This window comes from Bremia lactucae, linkage group LG6 (genome assembly GCF_004359215.1).
Source record: "Bremia lactucae strain SF5 linkage group LG6, whole genome shotgun sequence".
Lineage (NCBI taxonomy): Eukaryota > Oomycota > Peronosporomycetes > Peronosporales > Peronosporaceae > Bremia > Bremia lactucae.
In genome coordinates, this window is record NC_090615.1 from 5,315,133 (window position 1) to 5,328,827 (window position 13,695).

The 13,695-nt window shown below is 44.4% G+C and overlaps 3 protein-coding genes across 3 annotated transcripts; 1 reads left to right on the top strand and 2 right to left on the bottom strand.

Annotated features, from left to right (window-relative positions):
• Positions 1–1,987: 1,987 nt before the first annotated feature.
• CCR75_000326 (uncharacterized protein) lies at positions 1,988–3,712 on the top strand (the record flags this gene model as incomplete). The annotated part of the gene is made up of 7 exons (XM_067958434.1): positions 1,988–2,040; positions 2,123–2,270; positions 2,337–2,446; positions 2,517–2,796; positions 2,875–3,360; positions 3,434–3,592; positions 3,656–3,712. The coding sequence occupies 7 exons, from the start codon at positions 1,988–1,990 to the stop codon at positions 3,710–3,712; spliced, it is 1,293 nt and encodes a 430-aa protein (XP_067818403.1).
• Positions 2,379–4,917, bottom strand: CCR75_000327 (uncharacterized protein; the record flags this gene model as incomplete). Its single annotated transcript, XM_067958435.1, is given in 9 exon segments — positions 2,379–2,796; positions 2,875–3,352; positions 3,425–3,605; positions 3,669–4,038; positions 4,112–4,259; positions 4,320–4,361; positions 4,432–4,494; positions 4,569–4,708; positions 4,722–4,917. The coding sequence occupies 6 exon segments, from the start codon at positions 4,915–4,917 to the stop codon at positions 3,932–3,934; spliced, it is 696 nt and encodes a 231-aa protein (XP_067818404.1). The 3' UTR covers positions 2,379–2,796; positions 2,875–3,352; positions 3,425–3,605; positions 3,669–3,931.
• A 77-nt stretch (positions 4,918–4,994) lies between these two features.
• CCR75_000328 (uncharacterized protein) lies at positions 4,995–6,073 on the bottom strand. The gene is made up of 3 exons (XM_067958436.1): positions 6,002–6,073; positions 5,623–5,934; positions 4,995–5,563 (listed from the first exon to the last, which is right to left on the bottom strand). Exons 2-3 carry the CDS (start codon positions 5,810–5,812, stop codon positions 5,037–5,039), a joined length of 717 nt encoding a protein of 238 aa, XP_067818407.1. The 5' UTR covers positions 5,813–5,934; positions 6,002–6,073; the 3' UTR covers positions 4,995–5,036.
• Between the last annotated feature and the right edge of the window lie 7,622 nt (positions 6,074–13,695).

The following is a 13,695-nucleotide window of genomic DNA, read 5'->3' on the forward strand; positions in this document are numbered from 1 at the left end:
GTGTTGCGAAAGGTGACACGTAGCTGCTATGGATGCGGAAAGGCAGAACATGTCAAGGCTGATTGTAGAAACAAAAAAACTGGCAACACAAATATAGGCTGTCGACGCAAAGGCGGTGAAACTATTGTGCTTGCAATTAGCGAAACCACCAGCGCAAAGAGCTCGCGTCATGCTCAGTTAGCCAAGACACTAACGATATGAAGCGTCACCGATCGTGGTGGCTGTATTGGATTCTGACAGTGGATCCTGTCGCCACCTAGTCAACAATTTGTCTTTATCACAAAATGCAAAGTGTGCGAACATGAGTGACACCTGTCGGATGGCGGATCAGTCGAGCTGTCACATGTCGGTAGCGTGGTACTACCTGTGTTAGCTGAAGGGCAACAGAGGACGTCACGTTAAATGACAAATATGTTGCGCCAGTGCTCTCGCGCAACACTATTTCGTGCGGCAAGCTCGAGCGCAAGGGGCACGAACTCGTGTATGATGGCACAAAACGCGCGCACTAGCAAGGCGCAGCGATCACGAAGTCAAATTTGGCACATCAATGGACAATAATGTAGTTTACGTCAAGAGTAGAGCTAGTAGCAGTCCAAGTTTACTCCTAGTGACGCTTTAATGGCGATGCTAGCACATGAAATATCAGACGAGTCGGTCAAGGACGGGGAGAGTGTACCACTCTATAACTTTCACCAGCATCTGGGTTATCAGGCTCACGACGCGGTTGACGGATAGCATGAGATCCACCTTCTGGCATCGAAATTACGGACCGTTTCGGACCTTCGCGTGTTTCATTTGCTGAAGAAAAATAACTAAGAATGCGCAGTCGCACAAGGAAATGAGTGCCGTCGATCGGCTGTATTAGCGGCGTCATATGCAAGGATCTTACAATTCTCTAATGGATACAACGATAGAATTTATGTAATGGTGTTCCACCAAGAGACCGACTTGGACACCGGTGCTTAATTCATTTCGTGGACCACATGCCAAATCACTGTCGCGTATTTATCGCCACCACCTAGGGTCAAGCGGTGAAAAGCTCGAGCATTTTTTGGTATTTTTTCGAGCTTCAGTTCGACTGTCGCAATCATGTGCCAAGGACGGACGACGGAGGCGAGTATGAGAACGTTGGCCTGTTTTGCAAGTCTACAGGCGTCTCAAGACAAGTCAGCGGGAAATCACGCGTTTAAAGAAAAATTAAGTGGTCATGGAACGCTCATTCGCGCTACAACTCTTTTAGCTTTCTGTCCGAGATGAAAACACACTTTCAAAAGCTCTCACAAAAAAATGTATACAATGGCGGTTGTCACATCATAGAGTGTCTTGGTCGAGCCAATGTGCTTGTCGCCCAGCTCTATAATACACCGCTCCAGAGCTTCCCGATAATATGAGAAATCTAGCAGATTAGTTGCGTTCAGAGAGTCAAGAAAACGTCGTATGAATAAGGCGGTAGCATCAATCATCTCTACAACATCAGACACTGATAGAAGCTTCGTAAATTGACCCTTAGTGGCCGTTGCCCCACGAGTTGTCAACTGCAGTTGAACGCGATTCTAACGCCGTTATGAGGGCTCGACGGCGCTGGACCAGGCAACATACAAGCAGAAGTCTCGTAAGACGGTGGCTGCGATATGTCTTCCGCTAGAAGACTCGCAGCTGCCGTTGTGCGTTCGGCTAGCGGGGCATTTGCTGCTTGGTCAAAGCTGGAAGATCGCAGAGCTTTGCTAACAAGCTCTATCTTCGTAGGCGATTCTTCACACTACGACGTCATTACCGGTATCTGCCGGTTATACTCGAAACGATTTTATAACATCACTGAAAAGGTGAGTGATCCGTGCAAGTTATGTACAGATGTAACAGCTGAATATAAATTGGATCGATCCATGAAAAATACTCTAAATGACATTTTTCAGTAATTTGTAGAAATTTTTGACATTTGCGCCTATATCGTGTGTCGATTATGTGTTACTATTACTACAAAAGGAAGATGAGCAGGAATCGCTCTGACCTGCTCTTCTTAAATTTCAATCAGGAGGCCTCGTGCGTAACTTGTTACACTGTACCAATCTACGCAGAACGTAGCAATAAAACTCATCGCTCATACTTTCTCCATTGGACATAGATGCATTAGCATAGGTACACGCCAAGGTTTCGCCATCTACAACTGCGAACCCTTTGGTAAATGCTTTCAGGAAGATATTGGAGGTATTGGCATCGCCGAGATGCTCTACTGTTCAAGTTTAGTGGCGTTGGTCGGTGCTGGAGAACAGGTCGGCTTCCATTTTCCTTCCTTATGCACGATTACTGACCTTCTTGCCATTTGCTTGTATATCTAGCCTGCCTTCTCGCCGCGTCGACTCCGGGTCTGGAATACGAAAACGGGAGCTGCAATCTGTGATTTCAATTTCGTGACAGCTGTGCTTGCTGTACGCATGAATCGACAAAGGTAGCATTGACTGTCTTATTAAATACAAAAAGCCAATCCCGCAGAATATGATTCTTGAGCTATTGTGCAGACTGGTGACGGTGTTAGAGCGCCAAATTTATATTTTCGACATCAACACTATGAAAGTTTTAGAGACACTGGATACGTCACTAAATTTAAAAGCACTATGTGTGCTCTCTCCACATGAAAATGGCCATTTGGCGTTTCCATCGGGCGCTGCCCCCGGTGAAATCGTTTTATACGATGCCATTGATCTAAGCGTTTTAAATGCCTTTCAAGCGCATCGAACCGCACCAGTAGCCATGGCATTTAATGCACAAGGCACGTTACTTGCAACTGCTTCCGAATCAGTGAGATGACTGGAATGACTTTGATTTGAACTATTCCTAGATAGTCGTGACCATACCTTTTTTGTATTTTACATGTAGGGCACGTTAATTCGAGTGTTTGCGATCCCAAGTGGCACGAAAATTGCTGCTTTTCGACGTGGCTCCTATAGTGCTCAAGTTTACTGCTTAGCCTTTAATGAGAGCTCAACAATTCTATGTGCATCGAGTGAAACGGGCACCATTCACTTTTTTTCATTGACGGGAGAAGGGAGTTCCGCAACAGGAAGTTTTGGTCATTTCGCGCCCATTACAACGACGCTCGCAGTGGCTAGTAGCACCTTTGAGTCGAGTGTTTTTGGAAATACTGCCACACCGCCGCCAAGTGCAATTGCTGCCACTTTTCAACGACAAACAAGTGGAAATTTGTCGGTATTTTGTACGGATACGATCCCAAGCACGGCGGAAAGTATTCACAAGAGTTCCGGCCCAACAAGTGGCAACTTAAACGATGTTGCCGGGGCTATGAGTGCCTACTTACCTAGCTCATTGTCAGGTATCGCGGAAGGAACTCGCGATTTTGCTTATGTGAGCTTTCTATGCCTCATTATCTCCTCTTTGATACGATTCGGACTAAAAGTTTTAATGTTTGTTGTATTAGGCTCGACTTCGCTCGACTGGAGTGCCAAATAAATGTGCCGTTCATGGCCCGCGAGATGCCAAGACACCAATTGTACAGCTATACGTGGCAACTACTGACGGCTACTTTTACGAGTACTCGCTAAATCTTGCAATCGGAGGCAAGTGCAAGCTGGAACGGGTACGTGATCTTTCTGATGTGGAGACTTTTAGTCGGATCTAATGTAGTTGCCAATGAATTTAGGAAAATGTCCTACGTGACACCACATCGGAAGAGATTGAGGCTATATACATTTCGTAATACCGTCTTAGCAAGTCGTCGATTATTGTGAAATATTTTTTTAATATTATCATATATAAGTTAAATACTGGAGCCGAAGAAAATGTAAAAATAAGCCAATTATCACCTTTGTCACGCGGGCTCCTTCATTTTCACATTTGTAACCACTTTAAATAAAAACAAATTCAAAATTTTGGAATTGAAAAAACAAACAAAGGACTTGATGCTGCCTACGCAAGGTTAAATTAGCGGTTCAAACTCGATGCCTTGGACGCTATAACCACGCAACGATCGGTGCACGACCGCAGCAAATTGTGTCGGTTTATTGCGGAACAGTTCGGCAGCTTCTGTATTCATGCACAAAATACAGTGGTAAAATTCAAGGTATTTCCGACAATGACGCTATAGTATGCTACAAACCTTTATTTAGCGGATCGTCCGGATTCGGCTCGTAGAACAAATAGATGAGACCATAGATGACCGAATTGATGTCTAACACAGGTTTCCAGTCCTCTCGAAGAATGTTGAGACACACATTACCGTCAAGATCGATATTCGGATGGTAGATCTACAATCAATTTTATCAAGCGTCCTTGCCTTCAAGTCTTTCACTCTGCCATTAACGTACCTTTGTTAGACAGCGAACTTTAGGTGGGTCATGCGGATACATCTGCAAACACACGAGAAATACTGACATCAGTCTTCCACGCTCCAGCCTCATGCTCGAATCTTTAACGTACAGGAGGTATTTTAAAGCTAAAGTTATACGATGCGCCCTTCCACAGTCCAGTGTCGACTGCAATCTGCACTTGCAAGTAGAAGAATGTCAGCTTTACATGGATCATTCAACTACTGTTGCGATAATTCTTCCACGCACCTGAACGTTAAACTTTGTCAAGTCATTCACTTCCGGAAAAGCCACTGTTGCCGCTTTTCCACCATCCAGCTCTGCGATGTCTTCAATATTATAGCCAACCGTCAGATTTGCATCGAAATCTATTGCTATTACGTCTGTAGCTACAAAGTCTACCGTCACCTTTTTGAATGCGAATCTCGCCGGGTGTGCGCTTCTTTTCCTTACTCAAACCACTACGTTTTCCGCGACCGACACCAAGAATCTTCGTTTTAGGTTTTGCGATGGCAGCCGTTTCACCTGCTGCAGTAGCAGCCGCTGCTTTCTTTTCTTCTTCTTTCTTCTCCGCTTGCTTTGCTTTAAGACGGATCATCGCTTCCTTCGTGAACACGTTTCAATGAAATTCAAGAAAATGCCAGGTCACATATTAGTTACGCATATTTTACTTAATTGACACATAAAAACGTGATAACAATTTATTCGTTACATGAATTACAACTTGGAATTAAGAACCTGCACAAGTTGTGGCGAAACCTCGTCGTCTTCCGGGTCCGTGGCCTGGCTAAAGTCTGTAACTTTATGGAAATTTTCCTGGACAGCCTCCGGCGTAGTTTCCTTTTCCAGGTCTAGATAAACACCAGCACTGCGCACGTACTTCACCTGGGCGACGAAGCCGCCGCCGCTTTCAAAGATCTTGCCCGAGCATGGGACGGACTCGTGGCATAAATAAACAACTGTGGGCGCTACATATTCAGGCTTCCACTTCGCAACAATGTCGGATGGCAAGATTGTTTCAGTCATCTTGGACCCAGCACCTGGGGCTACGATGTTGACCTTAATGTTTAAGCGAGCGCCTTCAATTGCAAGCGACTTGCCAAAGCCAGTCATGGCTGCCTTCACAGAGCTATAGTTTGTCTGTCCATAGTGGCCATATAGACCGTTTACAGAAGTAATAAGGATCACACGGCCGTATTTCTGCTTGCGCATGTGCGGCCACGCAGCGCTTGTTACTGCAAAGGCTACACATTTTTCGTAAAAGTTAAAAGAAACAACATACAGATAGATGTAGAGGACGTACTGCCTTGAAGATGGACGTCAAGCACCTGATTCCACTGGTCTTTTGTCATATTGGCAAAAGTCGTATCACGCAAAATGCCGGCATTGTTCACTAGAATGTCCACGCGGCCAAAGCTTTCGATAGCAGTTGCGACCACCTTGTCGCCGTTTGTCACCGAGTTGTAATTAGCGATAGCTGCTTCGCCTACCATAGAATTTATGAATGTTTGACTTGTGGCCGTATCTTTATATAAGCGGTTGTGTTTCCAAACCCTTGGCCTTGATTTCGCTGACCACCGAGTCTGCTGCCTCCCGATTGAAATCGTTTACCACACTAAAAAGCATAATAAGATTTTCATCAAGTATTAGATAAGGGAACAGACATCCATACGTTAACGCACACTTTGGCTCCGCGCTCCGCAAAAAGTAGCGCGTAGCTGCGGCCGATGCCACTCCCAGATCCTGTGACAATAGCGACCTGGCCGTCGAAGCGAAGCATGGTCGGAGCTGTAACATGGTGTCATGTTACAAAAATATTTTATTTCTAATAAGAGAAAAAACAAATATCATTTCCTATGAGAGGAAATACAATAAGAAGTACCACATTATTATTTTTATTAATTTTGACTAAATAGTTCCAATATTAGCACTTTTGGTAATATTGACGCAATTAAACATTGGTTTTATTAATTGGTTTATTAGTTTATATCAACCCCGCTGTCGGCGGGCAGTTTTCAGACTGATTTATTTTTAATTGAATTAAATAATAATACTTATTTTCTTACCTCTGTAGATATGTATTGCGAGCGTACCTTTCTAGATACCTCGCGTAACGGATAACGCTAGCCGTCATCCCTTCTAATGTGAATGCACCTATGTGCACCACATACACAAGGGTAGCTCACAAATGTGAACCACACCCGAGTGGTAGGTCTAATTACTGTATTTCGGTAATTGATCATCCCCTTAAGTACACCAAGTGTACTTAACGGGAACAGTGTAACATTAGGGCAACTTTAGCCCGTTACACCCGCCAATCTTTATAAGACACGATTGTGCGGTGCACAAGGTAGGCGCCATGCATAGTTTGTTATTAATATGATTAAGTCAATACTAGATAGAGGTACGTTACATAGGAACTTAATACATTAATACAGTTCTACTTTCTCTATCTAAAAATCTTAGGACTAACTTTTGGTAGCTAAAACTACTTAGCTGCCTGCAATCTTCCTCTGCACGCCGTGTACGTGAAGTAACCGAGCCACCCCACCTTAACTGTAATCAGTGTAGGTTGACTAGTACTGTTACCAGTACTAGCAAAGGGTGCCCCGTTACATATCCGAGCTGTTGCTTACAGCCAAAGCTGACCAAAGCTCCTTCAGGCGCCAAGTCGTTGGCCCCTACTTCGTCTTTCTTAACACGCCTCTTCAGGCATGTTCGTAAGTAGCGTAGAACGACTTATCCAACACCAGAGTAATGCAATTATTAACACTTCATCTCAGCTAAAACTTACCGTCCAATTCGACATGCACTAAATACGTAATTCAGCGAGCTTGGTCGCATCGAGCGCCATGGTCAGCAAATCGGCTAGCATATGCTCCGACCGCACATACGGTGCAGCACAGTTCCACGACGGGTAAAACTACAAACAAATTTGATTTATTGTCAATAAGTTTCCTCTTGAGCGACGAAGCTCTTTATTTAAGCTGCCGCATAGCAGTCTAATTGTCCACATGCATTAGCATGGGCAATTGTGGCACCATGCTAAATTCACATAACGTTTCGCGCACGCCTTAAAGCTCTGGGACTACCTCCGATGCCGCCACAAATTCAAATTCCATCGTCGATAGAAATACGCCACCCTATTTCTTGGCACTCCATCTGACCGCCATACCGTCATACTTCCGGTCAGTGACTTCCGGTATTCTTGTCTGCGGCGAAATCGGCGTTGCTATAACTTTCGAGGACAATCGACATATTTTTATTATCGTTTAGTCTCATACTTAGTTTTATCGATCTCATGCCCTTTGGGTAGTGCGCCACCCTCCTTGCAAGCATATCAACGGCTGATGGATAAGGCTCTAAAATGTTTGATGGATCACCACCTTAAGAGCCGATCACAACTATACTTAAAAGGATTGTCGAAATTGTTTCAATTCTCAACAGATCGATTGAGAACACGCAATCGGTTACTGCATTCCACAGCCATTGTTGGCGCAAGCCTCGAGTCGTCATCCCCACCCATATTAATTTGCGTTTAAGAATCATGTATGAGTGCCACGATGCGCCAATAAGTAGTTATCGTGGACGTGGGAAGGCTTATTTTACGATAAGTCGCGATTTGTTCTGGCGTATGAATTTGCCATAAGTATATACGTGCTTCCGAAATTTGTCAGCTTCAACCCGAGCTCCGTTACAACCTCTGCCTGTTCCGGCAGATTGTTGGTAGTCCTATCAATGGATTAGTCTTCGGATATCCCGAAGACGATCACAAAAATAGTGGTATTCTTATGTTTGCTAACCGTTTCAGCAAGATAGTACACCTTGCTGCGGTCCAGGAGTCGATCTCAGCCAAAGGCTGTGCGCATGTCTTTGTTGACACAATATTTCGACTCCGTGGGTTACCCCGTAGACTGGTTCTATATTAAAACACCCTGTTAATGGCGAGGTTTTGGCAATCTGTGTTCAAATCACTTGAAACACAGTTGAAAATGTCAACTTCTGACTATCCTGAAACTGAATGTCAGACAGAACGTGCAAATCATATCCTCGAAGAGATACTTCGTGGATACGTCCACTCTCTTACGAGTTGGACCGATTTCTTGCGGATGGCAGAATTTGCCATCAACGATTCAGATATGAATGGCTTACGCCATCCACGTATAGAAACTCGCTCGAGCTAACAACAATCTAGTTCTTGCTTATCACGCATTGACTCTGCGGTCAATGCGAAGGATACCAATGATGGTTCAAATCAGCATTGAAGTTAACAAACTCAGAAATAGGAATAAGGCTACTGCTGACTTTGATAACGATGCTGAAATACTCAGCATCAAAAACAATAATATTAGCGAGAACAATACTGCTCCCACTATAGGAGGAGAATAACATCGCACCGGGCGCACTGACAACAAAAGTATAACCGAGTAAGTGTAACGGGGTGTATCGTTCCATGAACTGAACACCCAAAGGTTGTAAGTTATTATATTATCGAAAAGGTTGATAATATTTGAAGAATATTACTTCACATAGTAACATTCGAAAGCTTATCCATTGAAAGATATAGACCTTTACCTCTACTTGCTCCACGGCCCATTCAGCACTGGACGCGCGCAAAGAGAGAGACAGATCGGACTAATTACTTGTTTGGTACTAGTTTATAATTAAGTCAGTGTTTAATAGATAGAAACAGAAGAACTAAATTATATTAAATATAGTTTACTTTTAATCCTCTATAAAGAAAGTTTAAAGAGAGTCTTTCTTTGTACGTACTGGTGTCGACGCGAAGTGACGTAAGGCACCACTCGCACTAAAGCAGTTCGAAGTGGACTTGTACTGAAGCAGTAGAAGTCGGCAGTGCCCCGTTATAGTAAGCAGGAGAATTTCTGCTGGCTATAGAAGCAGTGGTCCGTTTCGTACAGGATTTCATCGCTGATGCGGTGAACCGACAGAAACGGAACTCTGCAAAAATAGAAGAGCAAACGGTCTTTTATTTTAAAGCTAGTGATCTAGCCCATCTGTCTACGGTAAACCTACCTAAACATGTACTGACGAATGTGGGCACTAAAAAAATACTGGCCAGGTATATCGGTCCGTTTCGTGTACTGCACCACCAAGGCAATGCGTACACGATCGAGCTGCATCGTAGGATGCGTACGAGTTCTACATTTTATGTCGGATGTTTCCGCCCATGATATCAGTACGAAGCTTCTTCCGGTTCCGAATCAAGCCGGCGCGGCTTATGGTCGAGACAAAGCATGATAGTCTTGGGACAGAGTCTAGTTCTCACGAATCAGACGTTGCACTACATCCTCCAAGAATAAAGACTTTTGACGAGCTGTCATAAGCTCGTTTTGAAGGGACTGCTGTGTCCATTCGTTCGCTAGTTGATTAACCGCAACACGTGCATAGTTTTGCAACTGTTCACGAGAATCACCGTCGACCGTCGTCGCTAGCTCGCGACGACGAGATCGTTCTTAATCAAAGTCCTCTTATAAATATCGGAGGACGTGATCCAAGTCACGGTGATGACTCGGGTACGGCAAATGAGTCGAATTCGATTTTCCCACCTGATTCTAGTCGTGACAAGCGTTGCCCAGTTGAAACCCCACCGTGGAGTGAAGGGGTTCGAACAAATTACCTTGTTCGTTGGCGAGGGTATCCACCCTCGCGTGATAGCTGGGAACCTCGTAATCAACTAACTATGGACGTTTCGCGTCTCATTCGACAGTACGACGAGGCCCATCGTCTTCCACAGAGGGTCCAACTATCATTAAGAAAATCTTGATAATATTTTTACCGAGAACGAGCGCCCTCCACGCTCGTAAAATGATTGAAGGTTTTCAATCTGTTAGCGCATCTCACAAGAGATGAGCGTCCTTTAATGAGAGATCTTATAAGGAGTATGCCTCCTTAAAGGCATGATCAGCACCCTTCAAGCAGCAGCGACATGGGTCCAACCACGAGAGGCAAGGTAACTCAGCCTCTCTGGACAAACGGTGCAGCTTGTAGCGTGCACCGAGTACGGCCCGTTTTTGAACCGGTCACGGATACCATCCAGTTCGTCAAGCCAGGCCTCGCGTCCCAGGCTTTGCACATTCTGTACGGATTCTTCCAAGCTTATAACAAAGGAGTGACATCCTTTGCCCGCTTGCATGTTTACTATAGATGCCAGAAAAAGGTATTGATAAAGAATTTTGTTTCGTCCTCGCCAGCCTTGTATAGATGAGTTGAATAACGAAATTTTGTAGCGACCGCCGGTCATACCAGGCCAACGAGACAAGTTGCCCGGAGAGAGCTAACAGGTTTCTTTCGGGAGCGAACCGCAAAGCATTGCGGTATCTATCCCGTTGGTCCATGATATCGTTAACGCTAACGTTACGCTCGAAATGATCCTTAGAATCACTCCATCCCTGGTGACGCATACTAGCACCACCAGTTCTATGCTCACCGAAGTGACCTTCACGATCACTTCGTTCCTGGTGATGCATTCTGACGTCGCCAGATATATCATCGTCCATGGAGCCATCACAAGATGACTCCGCATAAAGACAGTTTGACGAATGGTCAATAACGTCGACATGACCTCTTTGGTTGTCACGTTTGAATTAGTAGGTCCAACGGACGCGGTTTCGGGTAACCCAGAGGCCTTAGTAGTTGCCACTGAGTCGAGCGATGACGCCGACTCGTCCAATAGGAGTAGGAGGTGACGACTCCTTACAGTAGTTGCATTAGCGTCTACTAAAATGCTTGCATCACTAGCAGCTACACTGAGCCGTGCAACTGCCAAATTTGCGGCTTCACAGGCTACGCTCAAGGATTTCGAAACCATGCGCAATTAAAGTTGGAATTAAAATAGAACCAACATGTGCTACTTTACCGAGAGATGCATAATAATACTCTTTGTCACTCTACATCAGTCAAAATATTGACTGTTGTTTAGGAAGGTTGTAACGGGGTATCCCGGTACATAAAAATTATTTTCTATAACAGGAATAATAAATATGGTTTCTTATAATAGGAAATAAATAAAGAAGTATAAAAGTATTATACTTACTAATTTTGACTTAATTGTTCCGATAACACCAAATTTGGTAATATTGACGCAATATGACATTAGTTCTATTCGACTTCTTAGCTACTTAAAATCTTCCTCTGCATGTCTTGTCCGTGATGTTATCGAAGCACCCCACCTTCACTGTAATCAGTGTAGGTTGACTGATACTGTTGTCAGTACTAGCAAAAGATGCCCTGTTTCTTCACAAAATCAATAATCCGACATTGTGTTTGTTCTTCACGAGGCGAAACGATAGACCGGCTCCTCTGACTTCGTCAAATAATGTTTATGGCGAAAAATTTATTGTTGCAACATTGGGCTCATGCTCACTGTTTTTATTGCTACAGTGGGCTTACCTTCACTGTTGATTGCCCAGCCGGCTCAAAATCGGGCCGGCGCGAGAGCATCAGCGACGACAGAGTGTCGTTCTGATTTACGAAGAAGTTAAACTCCGCGAAGAAAGACTACCATCTCGCCATTATTTGCGAGAAGTGTGGACTGTTTATGGTCGTGCGGAAAGAGGCATCGTCCGTACAAACAATGAATGTTCGATCTCCCAAGAGATAGACCCTAAACTTAGCCAGAGCATATTTCATGGCGACGAGTTTTTTGTCATGCACCATATTAACTTGTTTAACTAAATGAAGCTGACGCGATTGATAGCAAACGACGCGCTCTGCGCAGTCTGTGTCATATTGCATTAACGCACAGCCGATTGCAAAATTGCTGGCGTCACAGATGATCTGTCATGGTCCGCAATCGCCAGGATTGGCGATTGCATCAAGCTTTGCTGGATACCCTCAAAGGAACGCTGCGTTCCATGACTTCTTCATAGTTTTCTTCACCAAAGAAGAAATACGTACTGTCATTTCGGCATCATTGCGGGGGTACTTGTGTAAGTACGCCGCTAAGCTGAGGAACTTCGAAGTCCCTTCACATCGAGTGGCACAGGCCAGTCGGTGATCGCCTCGATCTTTTTCGAATCAGGGCGTGCACCGTGTTTACCTACGATGCACGCAAGATGTGGTATTTCGCTTGAAGCGAATATACACTTCTTGAGATTTGCTTACAACTTACGCTTATGCATAAGTGTAAGAACCTTCGGACGTGGGTACGATGTACTTCAACGTCCGACTTTCCGTTCATGGCTCTGATATGAACGAAGACGTCATTAAAATAACTCGATGCGAAATCGTGCACCGATCTCAATAGATTGATCACACATCTATTGAATGTTGCAGGGGTATTACTTAACCCTGTGGCATAACTAGACATTCACATGGCATTCCGCTTGAAGGCTTACGGCTTTGAACGGGATATCCTGTTCACGCATAAGAATCTATCCATCAGATCCATTGACGAAAATATGGTATTCTTTGACATACCACCATTAAATCACGTCTTTTCGTGGTATCGCCGTTTAAGTCAGTGCCGTTGCAGCGTCTAATCTATTGAACGCATGCACAATCCGCCTCCCTCCTGTTGCTTTACGCACACAGAAGGTCGAAGACCCATATAGGGAGGTTGACTCGCTCACATGGCTCGCCGCTAAGCGATCGGCAAAGAATTTATCGATCGGTAATACTTCTTCACGAGGTAATGGTCACTGCTTCATGAAAGTATTTGAAACTGGTATCAGGTCGATTTCGTGTCGAGTGCTTTTATCCTTAGGCAACTTGCACGGTACGGATTCAGTAAATACATCCTCAAATTCTTATACAAAGGATTCATACTAACGATTCCAAGGATTGGGACATAAAACGTTCAATCTGAGTATTTTACCGAAGACACTTTCGTCCATCGATAAGCTGCTGAGAACCCGTTCGTTCCCAGGAAATACTATTGCCGACCGAATATCGTCCACGAACTTGTCGTCTGTGACAAGTACGCAATTCTCTTGACTCAGCCTCTACGCAAATCATGCAAGAACCGTTTCGGCTCTAGCGTTTGTAATTAAGTTATCTCCGAAGTCAACTTCGGAGGCGCTATAAGATCAAGTATATAAGCGCTTACACGTAATCCGTTGTTAGCTAAGACATTTAATGTCTCAGTATCCTAGTTGGAACTTATTTTCAAAGGTACCTGGGAACCATTGACCACAGTTTTTCTAAGACTTATCTCGCAGAATTTTCGGGACTTATTCTCTCAAGTTTTTTTAGGGATTAACCTCTCGAACTGCCTCTAGCTGTGGTTGCGCAATCACCGCAAGGTCCTCTACGATCGAATCTCCAGTCGAACTAGCATTTTTGCACTGTCTCTTATAGACAGGCGTTTCAAAATTTCCGGGAAGTTGCTTTCTAAACAAGTATCTTCTTTCGT